Source organism: Balaenoptera acutorostrata, chromosome 4 (assembly GCF_949987535.1).
Source record: "Balaenoptera acutorostrata chromosome 4, mBalAcu1.1, whole genome shotgun sequence".
Classification (NCBI taxonomy): domain Eukaryota; kingdom Metazoa; phylum Chordata; class Mammalia; order Artiodactyla; family Balaenopteridae; genus Balaenoptera; species Balaenoptera acutorostrata.
The window spans coordinates 78,478,844-78,499,447 of NC_080067.1; the positions used below are offsets into that span (position 1 = coordinate 78,478,844).

The 20,604-nt window shown below is 47.0% G+C and overlaps 1 protein-coding gene and 1 non-coding gene across 2 annotated transcripts; both read left to right on the forward strand.

Annotated features, from left to right (window-relative positions):
• The first annotated feature begins 6 nt into the window (after window positions 1-6).
• On the forward strand, window positions 7-12,409 carry LOC103021112 (uncharacterized). Its single transcript, XR_009008185.1, has 3 exons — window positions 7-109; window positions 10,772-10,930; window positions 12,341-12,409. It is a non-coding gene; the product is annotated as an uncharacterized LOC103021112 (transcript).
• Window positions 12,410-13,300: 891 nt separating this feature from the next.
• On the forward strand, window positions 13,301-19,275 carry PIGZ (phosphatidylinositol glycan anchor biosynthesis class Z). The gene is made up of 2 exons (XM_057544926.1): window positions 13,301-13,418; window positions 15,415-19,275. The coding sequence occupies exons 1-2, from the start codon at window positions 13,301-13,303 to the stop codon at window positions 16,980-16,982; spliced, it is 1,686 nt and encodes a 561-aa protein (XP_057400909.1). The 3' UTR covers window positions 16,983-19,275.
• Window positions 19,276-20,604: the final 1,329 nt, after the last annotated feature.

The following is a 20,604-nucleotide window of genomic DNA, read 5'->3' on the forward strand; positions in this document are numbered from 1 at the left end:
CTGAGGACACGCCTCCCGGCTCCAGCCCTTTGGTGCACCCACCCCCTGTGCGGGCTCTCGCGGGGCCGCAAGCCGCCAGCGGGTCAGGTGCAGCTCGGAGCAGCGCTCGGTGAGTCGCCCAAGCAGCTCGGGAAGAGTTGATGGGGGTCAAGGGGGAAGGAGGGAAGGTCAGGGAGGAAGGCGATTGTTTCCATTCTTACCTTTGCTAGCTGCCCAGAGACCAGCAGAAGCTAGACTCGGGAGGCAAGCAAGGGACCTTTGGCCTCTACATTTTCGGGGGCAACTTTCCTCAAACCGGGATCCACCGGCTCTGAACACTGACCGGCCCCAATCAAGGGGAGACAGGAAGCTCGCAGTTTTCTTGGGAAGGGGAAGGGAGGCTGTGGGTATCCTCCACTTTCGAGCGCTAGCTTTGGACCCAGACAGAGACCTAGACTTGAATCCTCTCCTACTACCGTGTTGTTGGGTGGTTCCGTAACTTTACTGAGCCTCACTTTCCCTGTCTATAAAATGGGAATATAAGGCTACCTCCCAGGGTCCCTGTGAAGATGAAGCCAAAAGACGCTGCAAAGTGCTGAGCCCGAAACCTGTGAGCACAGGTCCGCATGTACCGGAGAAGAATCGCCACTTCCGGTCTCATGGGATGCCCTTTGGGCCAGGCCTGTCCTCTCGAAGGGTGAGAGGATGGCCTCCCTGACCAGGAGTCACATGGGGGCACAGACAAGAGCCAAAGTCCTGTCACCAAGGCTGCTCCAGGCGACCCTGTGGCGCTCTGGTTGGTGCTGTCCGGGCCTTTGCGTGGGATGCACGATATGACAAGGACAGTTTTCCTTAAGGAGGACATCCCCCACCGTACCTTCTCCCCAGACGCCTTCACCTCAGGAAAGTGGGAACCACTGTCGAAATTATTAACACCTAGAAACTCCCTGCCAGAGAGCCGAGTTCCCATTTTCCAGGTGGGAACCGCGAGGTCACGGATGGTTAAATGATGTATGCTAGTTAATGGAGATACCTTACTCTCTTCCACTCTCCCTTATGTATGTTTAATGCTGTGTGTTGCATTCTCTGTTAATCAAAGGATAAACATGGGCCCGTTTGGGCAGCCAGAGAAGGAGGCACCAGGGACAGACATTGCAATGCTTCCACGATGGGGCGCCCTGCAGGGTTTACTGCCGGGCTCTGGGTGGAGGTGAGGATGAAATGCAACACCAAACAAGAAAATGGACTCAGGAAAGCCACTCTCACTCCCTGCCCCTGGGATGGACCCCAGAGTTTGGAACAAGACCTTGCCCTTGAGGGACATGGTCCTGGCGCGTTTTGAGCCAGAGAAGACGCCTTTGGCTGCTGCGCAGGGGCCCCCTTCTCCAGCACTTCCTCCCATGCAGTCTTTAAAACCTGCTCCGAATACTGACTGGATCCAGAGAAGGGACTGAACCTTGGGCCCACCGCCCTTTCCCATAAAGCAACGACCCTGCAGTTTTGTCAGGAAGAAGTTTAAGTTTGAAGGTAAAGACGTTCCTTGGAATGAGCCACATGCTATGACTGCCATTCTGGACCATGCTCATTCACAGTTGTGTCTCCAGGACACGATGCTACGCACACAGTGGGCGGCAGAGAAAGGTGGACCACCAAGAGCCAGCCCCGGCCCTCTGACTCAGCGAGAAAGACAAGTGTCTCTGTCCAACCTTCCGGTCCTCTCGCTCCACTGATGTGATCTCTTCCCCACCTTCCTTCCCACCCACCCCAACCCGCGCCCGGCGTAGTGGTTTCTGCTTCTCTGTACCCCTGCCACTGAGATGGTCTCTCCCTGCTGCCTGAGCTCCGACATCCCCCGCACAGGCGCGCGCGCCGGATGCCCCTGTCTGTGGTTATCGGCAACCCCTCCCCTGCTCCACAGTCGAATCTCCACAGCCCTCGGCGCTATCCCTTTATGCAGACACCGGAGGATGTGGGATTTGCAGGATTTGGACCCCCGCTGGGCAGCTCAGTGAGCTTATAGGCATAAATGAGCAGGCTTGCATACTGATTGGGTTTAGGTGAGTAGTTGCCATGCCCCATGCTGTTGGCTCCACCCCCCTAGAATGCCCAGCGGGACCACTCCTCCAGCGTGGCCTCAGCCTGGGGAGCCAGACGCTGGATGAGCAGCGGGGGGTCTCCCTCTGAAGAACTCCCACACTTGTTAAGTTCAATGCCCTGCTATGTTGCCACCTCCTCCAGGGATCCCCGACTCTATCCTTGACCCTAGCCCCGCAGTGGTCCCATGCAGGTGGGCTCAAGGCGCTGAGATGGATACGAATGGCTCCCGGAACTGGGGGTCCTCAGACAGTACTGAGAAGCAATCAGATGGTACCCGCGGTCAGTGCACAGCGCAGTGCAAGGCCTGGCACAGGGTGCTGCCGAAATGGGGTCAGGGAGAGCTTCTTGGGGTTCCAGGCACTTTGTTTAATCCATGTTCACAACAGCCCTGAGGTAGGTTATACTCATTCTACAGATAAATTATACATTGGGGTTGAGAGATTAAGTGCTCTTTCACCATGACAGAGCAAGAATTTGAAACCCGGTCTACTCGATGCCAAAGCTTGTCTTAACCTCCATATTATAAACATATCCCAAAAGGAAGCAATGTGAGCAAAGAATAGAGGAGGAGACTACAGGAAAACGGAATGTTTCTGGAGCATCAAGCTCTGTACACAAAGGGGTGAGAGTGGAGGCTGGAGAGGATGCTGGGGGCCTTGGAGAGCCGTGGAAGTCACAGTCAGGAATGTGGACTTGGTCCTGAGGGTGGTGAGGGGCTGACCCCCCACCCCGAGGTTTTATACAGGAGAGAAATGCACTCTCTCTCTGGCTGCAGTTAGGAGGGTGGGTGCAGGTGGGGGAGGGAAAGCAGAAAGGTGAGTGCCATGTACTCTAGATCTTGCTTCTGGATATTCTTCTCATTATGCACACACAGAAAATGATTCCTTTTGTTTGACACACTGGGGTAATAAAGGAGGGGGCTGCTTGCAGCTAGAAGCAAACAACCCAGGGGCTCCAGCCATCTAAAGTCCCTGCACAGCCACCCCTAGGGCTGAGGAATCTCAGGCAACATGTACCCCAGTCACAGCGGACCTGGACTTAGGTAGTGACAGTGAAGGATGAAGAACAAGTGCTGGACTCAAAGGATGATTAGCAAGCAAAGTTAGTGTCACACAAAAGGCATGAAGATGGGGCTTCCCTGGTGGCGCAGTGGTTAAGAATCCACCTGCCAATTCAGGGGACACGGGTTGGAGCCCTGGTCCGGGAAGATCCCACATGCCGCGGAGCAACTAAGCCCGTGCACCACAACTACTGTAGCCCGCACGCCTAGAGCCTGTGCTCCGCAACAAGAGAAGCCACTGCAATGAGAAGCCCACACACCGCAATGAAGAGTAGCCCCCGCTCGCTGCAACTAGAGAAAGCCCGCGTGCAGCAATGAAGACCCAATGAAGGCAAAAAAAAATAAATTAATTAAATTAAAAAAAAAAAAAAGGCGTGAAGATGGCAGATGACCCCTGGGTCTCTGGACTGAATAACTGGATAAACTAGTTCCCTCACTGCTGCAGGGAACATGGGGGTAGGGCTGGGTCATGGGGAAACGATGCGTTCTTTTCAGCTGCCCCATGTTAGAGGGAGGTGCAGAAGCCCAACAGGAAGTATATCAGGGTTCTGGAGTCAAACAGACAGGGTCCAACTCCTACGTTCATTAGCCTACTCGTTCAGTTACCTTGAGCAAAAAACTTGATCTCTCTAAACCTATTCTTTCATCTATAAGATAGGGATGAGAGTAAAATGAGATAATGTACTGTGCCTGGGATGCAATAGGTATCTAAAAATGGCAATTCTATTATTGTTTGTATTCATTATTATTATCAGTAAATCTGAAGCTCAGAAAAGAAACAATTTATGATGTCGTTAAAAAGAAATTGAAACCATGAGAATAAATAAGATGACCCAAAGAGTGTGGATGATGAGAAGGGAGCACTGACATTTCAGGAGTGGACAGAGGAAGAGGCGCCTAAGAAGAAATGGTCAGAGAAGAAGGAGGAAAACCATCAATCAGAGCCTGGCGTCATGGCAGCCACACACATGACGCAGCTACACAGCTGATCCTCTGTCTCACTTCCTCCTTGCTAACAGAACCTGATGTTGTTAGGGTAAGCCCTCTCCTCTGGATGTCTGTGTGCCTCAAAGGAGGCAGCCCACAGCCCCAACTCCCCTGCACTGGAAGGCAGATTCTTTACCACTGGACCACCAGGGAAGTCCCAAGTCTTTAAGCCAGTTTGAGTTTATTTTTGTATATGGTGTGAGGGTTTGTTCTAACTTCATTGACTTACATCAGGCTGTCCCAACTTTCCCAACACCACTTGCTGAAGAGACTGTCTTTTCTCCATTGTATATTCTTGCCTCCTTTTTTGATGGTTAATTGACCACAGGTGTTGGGTTTACTTCTGGGCTGTATTCTGTTCCATTGATCTATATGTCTGTTTTTGTGCCGATACCATGCTGTGTTCACTATTGCAGCTTTGTAGTATTGTCTGAAGTCTTGGAGGGTTATGCCTCCAGTTTTGTTCTTTCTCCTCAGGATTGGTGTGGCAATTCTGGGTCTTTTGTGCTTCCATATAAATTTTGGGATTATTTGTTCTGGTTCTGTGAAAAATGTCATAGGTATTTTGATAGGGATCACATTAAATCTGTGGATTGTTTTGGGTAGTATAGAACATGGCTATTTCTTGTGCCAACCTAATATATATATATATATATATATAAATATAATTGTATGAGCATTATAAGTGTGGGATCATTTTTAATCACATTATTAGCTCCAGGGATTCTTTTCTTTTGGGGGAGGTAGTGCCTAATCATGTGAATTCAGGCTGAAAACCTATATGAGGGTAGGCTCATGGATACAGATTCTCAGGGGAGATTGCCCTACCCCAATTCGATTAACATCAGGATCCAAGAAAGGCAGTTTCCCTGAGAATTTGGACCCCAGAAAAACTTTAGATGTTGGAATCATCAGATCTAGCATATCAAATAAGTACCCTTAACATAATATAGTAAATAAAAGAGAGCCTTGAAAATATGACAAAAGAGGAAGCAGATGTAGAAAAAAATCAAACAACTCCTAGAAATGAAAAATCGAAATTTAAAATTCAATAGATAGGTTTAACAGCTGATTAGATACAGCTGAAATGATGATTAGGGACATGGAAGATAGAACAGAGGAACTTACTTGAACTATAGCCCAGAGAGGCAGAGAGATGGAAAATATAAAATAGAAGTTTAAAAGACATGCAAGATAGACCAAGAAGATGTATCATACATTCCGTCATAATTCTAGAGAGAGAGTGGGAAGATGAGGGAAGAGGCAATATTTGAAAATATAATGGTGGATTGCTTTCTATAGATGACAAAGGACCCTAATCCACAGAGTCAAGGAGCCAAAGAAATTCCAACTATGATTAAAGAAAAATGCACACTCAGAATCATCATAGTAAAACCATAGCACATACTATATTAAATATTAAAACATTAAATAATGTACTACATTTTATAACATAATAGAAATCGAGTATAACTTCCAAAGTGTTAGAGAAAAAGGAATGAAGAAAATAAAAACCAATCCAAAAGAAGGCAAGAAAGGAGAGAGAAACAAAAGATAGAAAGGCATGAAAAAAGAAAACACAGTATAAGATGGAAGAAATAAATATATCAATAATTGCACTAAATTTAAATATTTTGAAATAAAGCTGCATTTTAAAGACAAACATTGTCAGACTGGGCAAACAAAATCCAGCTATTTGTTCTTTACAAGAGACATATGAAAGTATAAATGTACAGAAAGTTTGAAAGTAAAAGGGTGAAAAATGATGTACTAGGTAAATACTAAATAAAAGAAAGGTCATATAGCTATAGGAGACAAAATATTTTAAGGGAAAAAACTTATTAGAGATAAAAAGATAACTGTATAATGATAAAATGTTCAATTTTCCAATACGGTATAACAATTTAAAAAAATGATATACCTTCAAAAATGAGCTGAAATGACAAAATTACATGGAAAATTAGTCAAGACCACTATCTCATGAGCTATTTCAACACACATTTCTGTGATTTTTTGTGAATAAGCAGTAGAAAAGCATAAAGGACATAAAAGATTTGAGGAACACAATTAACAAGCATGATCTAATGAACATATATAGAACTCTATGTCCAATAACTATCCAACATATGGTATTTTCAAGCATCCGTGGAATATCTACAAAACTGGACCATTAAAAATTAAATGCTGGGGGTGAGGGCAGAGCACAGAAGTTTTTTAGGGCAGTGAAAATACTCTGTATAATACTATAATGGTGGATACATGTCATTAAAACATTTGTCCAAACCCGTAGAATGTACAACACCAAGAGTAAACAGTAATGGAAATGGTAGACTTTGGGTGACAATGATGTGCAGATGTAGGTTCATCAGTTGTAACAACTGTACCACTCTGGTGGGGGATATTGATAATGGGAGAGGCTATGCATGTGTAGGGGTTGAGTGTATGTGGGAAACCTCTATACCTTCTTCTCAATTTTGCAGTGGACCTAAAACTGCTATTAAAAAAAAAAAGTCTTATTTATTTATTTATTTATTTATGACTGTGTTGAGTCTTCTTTGCTGTGCGCAGGCTTTCTCTAGTTGCGGCGAGCCAGGGCTACTCTTCATTGTGGTGCACGGGCTTCTCATTGCAATGGCTTCTCTTATTGTGGAGCACGGGCTCTAGTAGTCGCAGCACGCGGGCTCAGTAGTTGTGGAACACGGACTTAGTTGCTCTGCAGCATGTGGGATCTTCCCAGACCAGGGATCGAACCCATATCCCCTGCATTGGCAGGTGGATTCTTAACCACTGCACCACCAGGGAAGTCCAAAAAATAAAGTCTTAATCAAAAAATCAACCGCTTCAGCCATAAAGCATTAGTCAAGGAAGAAATTACAATGGAATTAGAAAATATTTAGAAACAAAAGCTGATGAAAATATTACATAACAAAACCTGTGGGATGCAGTTAATATAGTATTTAGAGAAATATATAACCTTAAATATTTCTCATAGAAAAGCTCAAAAATTAATAAGCTCAAAAGTTAAAGTCTCAAAATTAATGAGCTAAGTGTCCATATCAAAATAACACCCAAAAAAGTAAAAGGAAGAAAAAAAACTATAGATAAGAAAAAATTTTAAAAAGAAGATGAACAAAGCCAGAAGTTGATTTTTGAAAAATATTCATAAAATTGACAAAATTCTGGCGACAATGATCAAGAAACAAAAAGAAGGCACAAGTAACCAATATTAGGAATAGAAATGAGTTAAGAATACAAGCCACAAACTAGAAAAGGATATTTGTCATGCAATAAATATAAAGGCTATATAAAGAATTCCTATACGTAGTAAGAAAAAGATAGACAGCCAATGGTTCAAAAGGAATTCCACAGAAGAAACATTTCACAAATTTTTGAAAATGTGTTCGGGAATTCCCGGGCAGTCCAGTGGTTAGGACTCTGTGCTTCCACTGCAGGGGGCACAGGTTCGATCCCTGGTCAGGGAACTAAGATCCCGCATGCCTCGAGGCACAGCCAAAAAAGAAAAAGAAAAAGTGTTTAACCATATTAGTAATCAAGGAAATGCATGTTAATACCTATGAGATTCACAAAATCAAAACGTCAGACAATACCAAGTATAAATGAGCATATGAAACAGGGGCACTACACTATCTGCTAGTTGGTAGCAACCTTTGGAAAACAGTTGGCCTTATTTGAGGTTAAAAGTGTGCATACCCATATGGATCTTTTGCCTAAAACACCTTCTTTCTTAATCTTACTGAAAATATCTTTGTTTCTTTCTGAATTCTTTCTTCCTTTAACTACAACATTGATTTCTTCATTTTAATTTTAAATACATCCTTCTTATTCTCTTGATAATGGGATTTGACTTTCTCTTTTTTAATGGGGATTTATTCCCTCACCCAGCTGATATTAAATATTTTAGTATCAAGATCCCATTAAAAATTTATTGAGGACCCCAAAGAGCTTTTGTTTATGTGAGCTGTAGCTATTGCTATTTACCATATTAGAAATTAAAACTGAGAAATTTTAAAAAAAATAAAATAAAAAACTATGCATACCCTATGACTCAGGAATTCCATTTCTAGGTATGTACTTCAGAGAACTCTTGAATATAAATGTTTATAGCAGCATTATTACGAATAAAAAAGAAAAATCTTGTAACCCCCTGGAGGTAACCTAGCTGATAAACAACAGTAGAAGGGTAAGTAAATAAGCTTCAGTATATTCACCCAAGGGAATACCATATAGCAATGAAAGGAATTGCAGCTACAGAGAACAATATATGGTGAATACCATTATCAGAACATTGGGGGGAAAAAGCAAATCATCAGTGAGTTACATAAAGAATTATCTCATTGAACTAAAATTCAGAAAGTTACAAACACTGAATTATTTAGGGTGTGATGGTCAGTTTTTTGTGTCAGTTTGTCTAGGCTAGAGTTCCCAGTTATTAAGTCAAACACTAATCTAAGTGTTGCTGTGAAGGTATTTTATAGATGCCTGAAAGTCCATAATCAGTTGATTTTAGGTAAGGGGGATTATTCTAATAATAATCTGTATGGACCTGTTGCAATCAGTTGAAAGGCCTTCAGAGCAGAGCCAAGGCTTTCCTGAATAAGAAGAAACTTCCACTGTGGACTGCAGCTTCATCTCCTGCCCCAAAATTGCAGCCTGCCCTTCCTAATGGCCTACCCTGCAGATTTCGGACTTACCTAGCCAGCCCCACAAATGCATAAGCCAATTCCTTGCAATAAATCTTCTTACTATAGGTCTCCTGCTGATTCTCTTTCTCTGACTGACAGATTTTGGTACTGGAGGTGGTTCTAGAGGAAGAGAATCTTAAGGATGTGTTTTCTGAATAGGTCCTGGATTTGCTGGAACTGTTTCTGTAGTCTGATTAGATTTAAAGGCACAAATGACTCTATTTCAAGTGGTAAAGAGGGTACTGGTAGTCCATGGAGTGATGATATAAGAGATATGAAAAATATCACCATTGGATACTCCAGGCAAGGGTTTGGATGACCTTTGAACTTTTTTTTTTTTTTTGACGATGCCACGAGATTTGTGGGATCTTAGTTCCCCGACCAGGGATTGAACCTAGGCCCTCAGCAGTGAATGCACCGAGTCCTAACCACTGGACCACCAGGGAAATTTCCTGGGTGACCTTCAGACATTTTAGTCAAACTAAATAGTATAATGAGATTGGCTGCTGGTTCCTAACTGGACAAAGTGGGAAAAGAGAAGGATAAGCTCAAGGCTTTAAATTCCCAGCTCAAGATCCTCATAAAATGACCCAAAAGCTGGCCGAAAAACAAACCCCATATCTCACTCTGTGAGTGGCTGAATTACAATGCAAATTGAATTCCCAGTCTCAGTGGTATCTACTGTTAAAGTGAGGGCACTGATTGTGAAGAGATGGGATGCTGAAAGTTGGAATGAGGACAAATGGGAAGACCCTGAGAGAGACGGGGACACTGAGTCCCTCAATTCTGGTGAGACTTTTCGAGCAGTAGAAGCAGACTTTCCACTGGCATCTGAGGGGATTAACCCTGCATTGGAAACTGTAATGGCCTCCCCAAAGCAGCTGCTTTGCAAGACAGTTTCTGTCTGCTGTTTCTCCTCAGGACCCACTCCCACCACTCCCTTTGCTTCTAGACCTACAATTAGACTCAAGTCCCAGCATGTCCCTAAAGGTGAAGCGTAAAGCAGGAGGAGGTGTGCTATTCACCAAAAGACTGCATGATTTTCCCAATTTATACAGACAAAGCCAGGGAATATGAGATTGGAATGTTAAGAGTGGAGTACTTCTGTAAGACCTGCTCGTCAGCCCCAGGAAGGTGCAGAGGACACATTTTTCACCACAACACAGAGGAATACTTACAAAGGTGGGAGAGACTATTAATACCAGCAAAGGAATGATGTCCCTCTCACCCCTGCAGCCTCACCCCACCAAGCCTGGCAGAGAAGAGAAGGGCCAAGACTCACCTTTATCGGTACTTTTCTTAGTTCCTCTGATCAGACCAGCATGTCATGCACCCAACCCTGAACCAATTAGTGTGGCCAGTGGGATGGGAAATGTTATTTGGCTTAAACAATTCAGGGTCTATACCTGGGTTGGGGATGGGATCAAATCCCAAGCCACATAGCTGAAAATAGGTGATGGGGGTGAGGAGTACAGTTCTGAGTGGGAATTCTGACTACTATTAACTGGAAAGGGGGAATAGATGGTGGGCGCTAAACAGGATGAATTTCCTCTGTTGCTGCAGAAGGAAAACAGTACAGACTCAGGACCCAGGCTTGCTATGTAACTACGCACACCAGGGCAGGGCAGGCTGGGTTTCTGTGTTCCCTATCAGTGTAATGGATTTGGTGTTTTAATCTAATCATGTAGTAAAAGTTCCATACTTGAAAAAAAAGTTCTATACTTGAGAAAAGCTTCAAACATATGCATAAACGTATCTTGACAATTGGATTATACCAAATCCTGTTTATTATTGTAGTCAGTAGAAGTGCTGGTTTTGAGGATCTTCTAGTGTTGGAGGAGGTCGTAGAGAGGATGTGACCCACGAGCTGGACCCCGGCAACTGGAGGCCCCTCACCCCCTCCCCATCCTTGGAATGTGTGCTCTGCTTGTCTTCCTCACACTAGAAGCTGCCCAAGGACACAGCTTTGAGATAGTCATGTGGTGCTGAGACCATCTGGACGTTGTACATGATGGAGCCCAGTTCAGTCCTCTGTATAAACTTCAAGATTCTGGCAGGCGGGTGTGGAGATCTGTTCATCTTGCGGCCACCCAAGACAAGCTTGGTAAGTAGGTTCTCTTGCTTCTTAGACCTGCCACCTACCAATCTGCAGTGGTTTGCCTCTTTCTTCAGTCTCTCCCTGCCCTTCACCTATGGGGCCAGTTTCAGAAGCTCCCAAGGAGGTTGCAAGCTAACACCTAGGTGTCTGGAGCAGCATGGATTATTATTTGTGCCTCAACTAAAAGTAGTAATAGCTTTTAGCTTTGGTCACTTATACATGCAAACTCTGTATACTAAGTGCCCTCCACGCATCAGCTCTTAAATCTCCCTCAGCCCTGTGAGCTTGATATTATTATCTGACTTTCCTGATAAGGAATCTGAGGTTTAGGGATATAGGCAGCTTGTCCAAGGTAACACAGCTACTAATGGCAGAGTTGGGATCTGAACCAGGCCTACAGGACCGCAAAGTTTGTCCTGTATGATGGGTATCGTGCTTTGCCCCTACCCCTATCTCCACCCCACACCCCTACCCTGTCCTGCAGTATCATATTGGCTATTAATGAAAAAAAAAATTCTGATTCAACCTTTGCTTCCCAGTGCTAAGTTTGGCCTCATCTTCTATCTGAAGACTCTAAAAGTCAGGATATTCACTGGCTCTGGAAAAATAGTCTGCACAATTCAGTTGCAAAGTTTGAGCAGAGGCTGCAAAACTTATCTTTTAAGCTCTATGAGGTTTTAGTATCAGGAAGCTCCTTGTCAACATCTGCCAGATTCCTGTTCTGCTGCTTCACTTTGTCTTGTCTCCTCTGTTATGACTTGATGTCACACCTGAGAACAATAGCTGTTTATGGTCAAGCTTTAAAATACCAAAGTCAGGAAGTCAGGGAACCATATGTATTTCTGGAGGAGTAACAAACACGTTGTCAGACTTGTTTTTCTGTGCACCCGTGATAATAGACTGGTGTTGATGAAAAGGTCCATCATGCCGTGGACTCAGATTCCCATTGATCTTTGAGTCAAGGGAGTGAGAACCTCCATCAAAAGGAGACTGTTTGGGCTGCTTTAACAAGATACCACAGACTGGGTGGCTTTTTTTTTTTTTTTTTTAAACCCAACAACCTAATTATGACTTTTTTTTTTTTAATTTATTTATTTTTATTTTATTTTTATGGCTGTGTAGGGTCTTCGTTTCTGTGCGAGGGCTTTCTCTAGTTGCGGCAAGCGGGGACCACTCTTCATCGCGGTGTGCGGGCCTCTCGCTATTGCGGCCTCTCTTGTTGCGGAGCACAGGCTCCAGTCGCGCAGGCTCAGTAATTGTGGCTCACGGGCCCAGCCGCTCCGCGGCATGTGGGATCTTCCCAGACCAGGGCTCGAACCCGTGTCCCCTGCATTAGCAGGCAGACTCTTAACCACTGCGCCACCAGGGACGCCCTGACTGGGTGGCTTTTAAACAACATAACTTTATTTCTCACAGTCCTGGAGGCCGGAAGTCTGAGATCAGGGTGCCAGCATGATGAAGGCCTTCTTCCTGGTTCACAGCCAGCGACTCGCTGTGTCCTCCCATGGTGGAAGAGGTGAGGGAGCTCTTTTATAAACGGGTGGTGTCTCTTTTATAAGAACACTAATCCCATTCATGAGGGCTCCACCCTCATGACCTAAGCAGCTCCCAAAGGCCCCACCTCCCGATACCATTAGAATTTCAGAATTAGAATTTCCACATATAAATTTGGGGAGGGGGTGGGCACTAACATTCAAACCACAGCAGTGTTTCTGTCACCTTCCAAAAGGTAGGATCCAGGATGTGTGAAAGTTGGAGGGAGTGACTGAAGACCATGGGGTCGAATGTAGTTCGTTTTTGCAAAGAAATGGATGGAATCCATTGAGGTTCCTAAGTTTTCAGACGTGTAAGAGCCAGGCTGCCATGTTTGCTTGTGAATAGGAGCTGGTGAATAGGATGGGGCTGTGAGGCCCAGATTTGGAAGGTACCCTAATCCTACTTGCAAATGTCACATTTAGACACTTAGCAGAATGTCATATTAGGAAAAATATTTAGCAAATGCCATATATAGACACTTAGGAAATATGGTTAGCAAGTAACCAGGTTACTCAACAGAGGCCTCAGTTTCCCCATCTGTAAAATGGAGATAATACGACCCACTGTCCCAGACTGTGGAAAGGATTAATTGAGATATGCATGTAAAGTTCCTGGCATTTAGCAGGTACTTAGTAAATAGCAGCTATTATTATTAACATTTTTATTGTGTGTAGACCCATATTGAGTTTGTTCAGACAATTGAACATATAATTTACATTATAATAACTAACAAATGTTATCCTCCTCAGATGCAGGTCTGTGGAACCAGAATAGCATCTGTAGCAGCTGAAGTCATCCTAGGCTCTTGGCCCTGTGTCCTGGCAGCAATTTGATATGAAGATGGCAGCCAGGGTGCTGTGGGGCAGCCTCGGCCTGCTCCGCCTGGTGTGGTGTCTCCTTCCGCAGACAGGCTACGTGCACCCAGATGAGTTCTTCCAGTCTCCTGAGGTCATGGCAGGTAAAGCTCCGCATGTGTGGTTACGATAAGCTGCAGCAGAGTCTGGTCAAGGAGCTGATTGGCTATTTAGTGCGGAGGGAGAAAAATGTCTGTGCAGATGAGCAGTAAATCCACAAGCCTCTCTGGCATAAGAATTTGGGAGTGGGGACTTCGCGTCTCCTTCCTCAGTGGTGACATTGACCTTCTAAATGATACCGATGAAATGCCAGCCTCTTTGACATCTTCCTGCTTATAACAACAGTACAGGTCATTCAGAACAAAAGCTATTTTGGGCTTCTCAGTGGAAGGATTTTAGAGTTGGGCTTCCCCAGTGATTGGGGAAACTTACACAGGGCTGTGACATAAAATAATAATGAAACTTTTCTTCTGTAGGTTCATATGATGGCTGAGGGAACCCAGACCTAGAATGCTCACTTGTTAGAACTTAACTTCTAGGTGGTATAGGACACATCATGAAGATGGTTGCTGGAAACCTTGAGGCCTTTCAGATGCTGTGGTCACAAGGCTTCCTCCTCATGGTTCAAGATGGCTGCTTGTGCTCCAGGCATCAGGTCTGACACCAAGAGAGGAAGCCAAGAGATAGGCCTACTTTCTTTAAGGGCATATTTTGAAAGTCACATACTTTTTGCCCATTCCATCGCATTGGTCAGAATGTATCACGTGACCACACGTACCTGCAAATGGAAGCTAAAAAATATAGTGTTTATATCTGACCAAATGCCCGGCTAAAGAGACTAAGGATGAAGGAAGGAATGGATATTGACTGGGGAGTTATCAGCTATCTCTGCCACAGGGCTCAACAGGTGCATTTGTTTTTAAAGTTGAAAGGTCCAGTTTTTTTTCCACCCCCCCCCCGTTTTTTTTTAACCTGAGCCAGTAAAAAGCAGCCAGATTGATCTGATCCGAGGTTTTCTGTTTCCCTTTCACCTTCTGACACAGAGAGAAAAAAACTGCCAAAAGGCCGGAAGAATAAGGAGGAGAAGCAAAGAGCCTTAGACAACCAGCAGTGTTATCAAGTGTTAGATATTGTAGAGCTTGGAGCTAAGATGCAGAAATTAAGAGTTCATTTTCCTCACCCCCACCCCTCAGAGCTCTGGGACAGTGGGGCACACAGTCAAAGACTAGCCCCAGGCAGCAAGTAATTTTAATTACATGAGTATATTCTTAATTTTAAACATTAAGAATCATAGACAAAACCAGTCGCTTTTGACCATAACCACAGTTGTTCATTCCCTTCCCCCATTCTCACACTGGCTGTCCTGGGTAACAGTCATAATCACGGAGATGTGTTTTTGACTCTGACTTTGGAGACTTTAGAACTCAAGGAGAGGAATGGGGCCTCCCCCTGCCCCTCCTCATACATCCAGGACACACTGTTACCTCACTTCCCAGGTGTGGGCTGCGTAACAAACCATCACAGACCTAGCAGCTTAAAACTGGCAGCTCACAGTTCTGTAAATCAGAAGTCCAGCCTGGGCTCTCTGCTCAGGGTATCATAAGGTATGGGCTGGGCTGAGTTCTCGTCTGGAAGCTCTGGGAGAAAATCTGCTTCCAAGACGATTCTTGCTGTTGAACAAATTTAGTTCATTGAGGCTATGGAACTAAAGTCCCATTTCCTTGCTTGCTGTAAGCCAAGGGCTGCTCTCAGCTCCCAGAGGCCAGCCACATTCCTTGCCAACTGCCCCTTCCACCTTTAAGCCAGCAAATCCTTCTCACCTCTGATGTCCTCTTCTGCCACCAGCTGGAGAAAACTCTCTGATTTAAAGGGCTCATGTGATTTTTGTCACATGCATCTGGGTGATCTCTGTATCTTAGGGTCAGCTGATCCCTGTGACGTAACCTAATCACAGGAGTGAACTCTGTCGTCTTCACAGTCCCAGGGGTTATGTCCGGCATGTACACCAGGGGGCTGGAAAATCTTGGGGGCCATCCTAGGATTTTGTCCGTCATATCCTCTGTGCTGGGACCTGGCTCACCTCTCCTTCTCTCTCTGCAGAGGACGTCCTGGGCATAAAGGCCGCGCGGCCCTGGGAGTTTCACCCCAGCAGCCCTTGCCGTACAGTGGTCTTCCCACTGCTGACCTCTGGCTCTGCCTTCTGGCTGCTCAGGCTCTGGGAAGAGTGGGGGCCGTGGCCCGGCCCGGTGAGTGGCTATGCGCTGCTGGTCGGGCCCCGCCTCCTCCTCACTTCCCTCTCCTTTGCCCTGGACTTGGCCGTGTACCACGTAGCCCCACGCTGGGGGGCGGAGCGCTGGAATGCCCTGGTCCTGCTGTCTGGCTCCTACGTCACATTGGTCTTCTACACAAGGACCTTCTCCAATGCCATTGAGGGGCTGCTCTTTGTGTGGCTGTTGGTACTGGTGTCCCCCCGTGTGACTGGGAGCTGCACGCCCAAGAAGCCTGCCCCAGGCCCGCTGTGGCACGGCTGGCTTCTCGGGGGTGTCATGGCTGCTGGCTTCTTCAACCGGCCCACCTTTCTGGCCTTTGCTCTGGTCCCCCTCTTCCTCTGGGGCACTTACGGAGCCACAAACCCCAGCCTCAAGTCGCTGACCAAGGAAGCCCTGGTGCTGCTCCCGGGGGCGACCCTCACAGCAGTGGGGTTTGTGGCTGTGGACAGCTGCTACTTCTCCAGTCCATCTAGACCCAGTACCCTTGTCCTTACACCTGCCAACTTCTTGTACTACAACCTGGATCCCGTAAACCTGGCGAGGCACGGCACACACATGCGGCTCACTCACCTGGCAGTCAATGGCTTCCTGCTCTTTGGGGTGCTGCATGCCCACGCCCTGCAGGCTGCGTGGCAACAGCTGCGAGCCTGCCTCCAGGCCTTCATACAGATGGGCTTCCCAAGGGCACTGGCTGCCCGGAGCCTGCAGTCCAGCCCCAGGTCTCACCTCCTGCTCCTCTACTTCATGCCCCTGGCCCTGCTGTCTGTCTTTAGCCACCAGGAGGCTCGGTTCCTAATCCCCCTCCTGGTCCCCCTCGTCCTGCTTTGTAGTCTACAGACCCAACTGGCACCCCGCAAGGGCACCCTGGTCCTTTGCAACGCCCTGGGTGCCCTCTTCTTCGGCTGCCTGCACCAGGGAGGCCTGGTGCCTGGCCTGGGGCACTTGGAGCGGGTGGTTCGCGCTCCTGCGCTCCCGCGTGTACCCACCCACTACACACTCCTCTTCACCCACACCTACATGCCCCCGCGGCACCTCCTGCACCTCCCGGGCCTGGGCTCGCCCGTGGAGGTGGTGGACATGGGCGGGGCTGAGGACCAGCTCCTGTGCCAAGCCCTCAGCAACCTCACCAGACAACCAGCCTGCCACGTGGCTGGTGGGCCGTGGCTCTGCCGCCTTTTTGTGGTGACCCCTGGCACCACCAGGTCTGCCATGAAGAAGTGCAGCTTCCCCCTCAAGAATGAGACACTCATCTTTCCCCACTTGACTCTGGAGGACCCACCGGCCCTGTCCTCCCTGCTGAGTGGGGCTTGGAGGTACCATCTCAGCCTTCACATCCTGGAGCTGGGGGAGAAGCCTGACAATATGACAGAAAAGCCCCTGCCCAAGACTCAGCCATAGGTGAAGGCACTGCTCCACCTTCTAGGTAGAGAGCTGGGCTGGGACAGAGACCTGACTCTCTTCCTTCCCTTTCCCTTCCAGAATCCCCACCTCTCCTGTACACAGCCTTTGACTGCTCCACCTTCTGGGTAAACTGACACCCATCTTCCCTCAAAAACCAAAGATCTGACCAGTCGCAGTCCTGATGCCAAGGTCCCCAAAGAACCTGGTGTAATCAATGACGCAAAATGCCTGTTCCTGCCCTATTCCTTCCAGCCACTGTGATGTTTTAAACATATAAATAGCACCTGACTGTGAAAGGAGACAACAATCTCCTAATGATGTTCCTGAATGACTCCCCCCAAACCTTCCAGGATGCCTTACCTTTTGCTGTCATGACAACCCTTTGGCTTCCTAGATACCTGGAAGGAGGCAGTGTAGTGATGTAGAAAGAGCAGGTAGCTCATATTCAAAGGAGTTAGTTCTCGTCCCTGGTCTGCTACACACTGGCTACGTAATCTTAAGAAAGCCCCTTCCCCTCACCCAGCCTCAGTTTTCCAATCTGTACAAGGGATCAGAAGGTCTCTGAGGTGTCTGCCAGCTAACACTGTGTCATTCCTGGGTCTGCAGCACATGTTCCCTGGCCAGACAGGCATGTCTCTCCCAAAGCTCTGTAAGCATAGAAGTGGGTGTGCTGTATTTAACGGTACTTCAGGGCCTACCGTCTCAGCGCTTGGTTATTACCAAAAAAAGTAGTTCTGGAACTTTTCTCCCCACCCACTCTCTTACTCCTGTCCCTGAGAGAGGTGATGGAACGCTTCTGCATCTCACCCTTGAGGGATCAAGGAGCCCAGATGTTCTCCCTTCTCAGTTGGCCCCAGTGGGAATGGAGATAGAAGGCTCAGTCAGTATTTGGTGGCACTTGAGCACAAAACCTTAAATGTGGTCTGGTCACTCTCCAAGCTCAAAGCTTCTGTCTGAAGCCCCTTCACAGGATCGAGAGCAGACCCCGGGCCAAACCCACACCCGCTGCCCTGGTGGAAGCCACCGCACCGGGGCGTGCTGCTCCTCACAGAACAGGGCACCCCCGCCCGGTCCGCTGGGAACACGAGGAGCTGTGGCACTAAGCTTGTCCTCGTTCTCCCTCCTCGCGGCCCTGCCATCTCATGAGAACAAGAGGCACCCAGGCCACTGAGAGCAGTATGCTGGAGGAGCACAGAGCAGGAGGCCAAACCTATACAACCGACCTAACCTGAGCGTTTTTCTAGTCCCGCCTTCTGCTGGCTAAAGCCTTGGGTCATCTTAAAGCTCCACTCACCACAGGCAAGCTGCTCTGCGGCGGTTGCTAGGGTCCTAGTGCCACACGTTCCTCAGGACTCCAACCCCGAGGGAGAGGAAAGTCAGTGCCATGCTAGTAAATGTTTAGCAACCCGTTCTCTAAGGGCAAACTAGCCCCCATTTGTAGTGTTTGCCGATTTGTGTGGTGTAAATACTCTCACCATGGCTGGTTTCAAACTACTAAAATGATGTTACTCAACTTGGGAGGAGATGCCAAGGATCTCTCTCCTGAGCTGGCTGTAGCACACTCCCGGATATTTCCCTGTTTAAAACTCTATAGTACCTGTTCATGATAGTTCATTGTTCTTTTGGTTGGTTTGTTACGAACTTCAGATTGGTCTTCCTACCTGTAGCGCTTAGCGTCGTCTCTGGCACCCGACAGCACTTATTTACTCTGCAGCCAAAGATGGCTTCTCTGCCCAACAGATAAAACCAAGTGCCACCTTGAGACACCCCAGATTCGAAGGTCCCAAATTCCTCTGGGCTTCTTGGGACTTCTCTTTCCTTCTCCAGTTGGGTTCACACCCCCAGAATTCCCTGCAGGAGCTGTTGGTGTAGCGGTCTGTGTAGACCGTAGTGGTCTGAGCGCTAACAAATTTGTCTGTTGGTGTCTAGATTTGTGTGGCACCAAGGGGTGATTTGGAATTGTCCTGCAGGATAGTGGAGTGAGTTACTTCCCTGCTTCACTTTCTGACAAAGCTCACAAGAGCCTGAAAGGTATGTTGGGAGATTGTTGCCACTGGGGGTGGTGGGAAGAATTTGGTCTGTTTCTTTAGTAATAGGGTACCTGGTGGGCTGACAAGCCACTGACTACGAACACTGGAGGCTTCTCCAACGAAGCGGGGAGGCATCCAAATCTCCTCTAGCTGGAGCAGAAAGGACCCAGTTCTCTCTCTCTGCTCTCAGACTCCTTTTACAAAAACAGAGGGAACTTACTTAGTTCCTGCACACTTCTTCCACAAAAAATAAACTGCCTTCATTTCTTGCTTTCCTTCCTTTCTTACTAAATGGCCAGCTTGTCTAGAAGCTTCATTGCTTCCTGCACTGCTTCTTTCTGTCTCTGCTAGTCTAGAAAAAGACCCAACTGTGAGTGTGCTTGTTTATGTTGAGGGTAAGGGATTGGGCTGGGGACTACTAACATTCTGCTGCTCTGATGTTCAGATTCAGAGACCAAGGAGTGGGATTGAAACCAATGAGGCAAACAAGGCAGTAGAATGAACACGCTCCTCTGGCTCCTCACTGCCAAGGTCAAAGGAGAGTCCAGTGAGTTGCCTCTGGTCTGGGAGAGGGAGGACAGGAGGGTAGGATGCCAAATTAGAACTCTGTCATTAGGAGAGTGGGACGCTGGCCTCAGAGAGGATTAAATAGAAGCCCCTCTGATGGGAAGACTGGAGGATGGAATGCCAAATCAGAACTATGACCATTAGGAAAGTGGAGGATAGGCTGCTTTTGCTTCTCCACCCTATCCAGCTCCCTCTGTGACTATCAGAATGCCAGAGTATAAACTGGTCACCAGCCTAAAAGCTTCTTGGGCTTCGAGCTTGCTAGATTGCATGATGAATTGTGTAGCCTGATTAGAGACAATCAATGCATACAATGGATTTCCGAATCATGGGTCTGTTAGCTGGAGCATAGTCTTTAGAGTGTATCCCAGGCCCTCTAAAATAGGAACAAGGAATCCAGGTAGCTTGTTCCATGGTAGGCAGTTGTCCTAACGCCCAGTGATGATGGTGGTTGGTGGCAGGGAAGGTAGGCATTGAAGGTCAGGGTAAATGCTGCAGGGGAAATGTGATTAGGGACTTGGGCCCTGGAGTCAAACACCTGTATTCACATTCCACTCTGTAAGGCCTTGGGCAACTTAAGAAGTAGCCTTACACTTCCTCATATGAAAGTTGTCGTAAGGAGTGAGATAACCCACACAGAGTGCAATTAGCAAGTGCCCAGTACAGAGTAAGTACTCAATATGTGCTAACTAGTATTACGATGGGCCTACAAGTCCCCAGGAATCCTAATCCACCTTGCCAGAGAAGTATGGCGCACACACTGAAACCATGGGTAATGAGTCAGTCCATTTCACCGGCCTTCGCTAATCAAGGTCATTTTAAAACTCACAAGGCCTCCAAGCAGCACACAGCCTAAACAATAAGATGTCTGATGGAGTTGTTTTCCAGGAATTTGCAGTTGGCTGTGTCTAGTTCAAGCTCTGGGCATGCTCCTGACCTTTTGACATCACAGGGCCGAAAACTCCACCGGCAGAGGCAGATGGTGCTAAGAGCCTCCATTTTTCAAGCTGTAGATGCATGTG

Coding starts and splice junctions, on each gene's coding strand:
- PIGZ (XM_057544926.1), top strand. CDS start 13,301: ATGGCAGCCAGGGTGCTGTGGGGCAGCCTCGGCCTGCTCCGCCTGGTG. Junction 13,419..15,414: donor GTCTCCTGAGGTCATGGCAG/GTAAAGCTCCGC, acceptor CTCTCTCTGCAG/AGGACGTCCTGGGCATAAAG.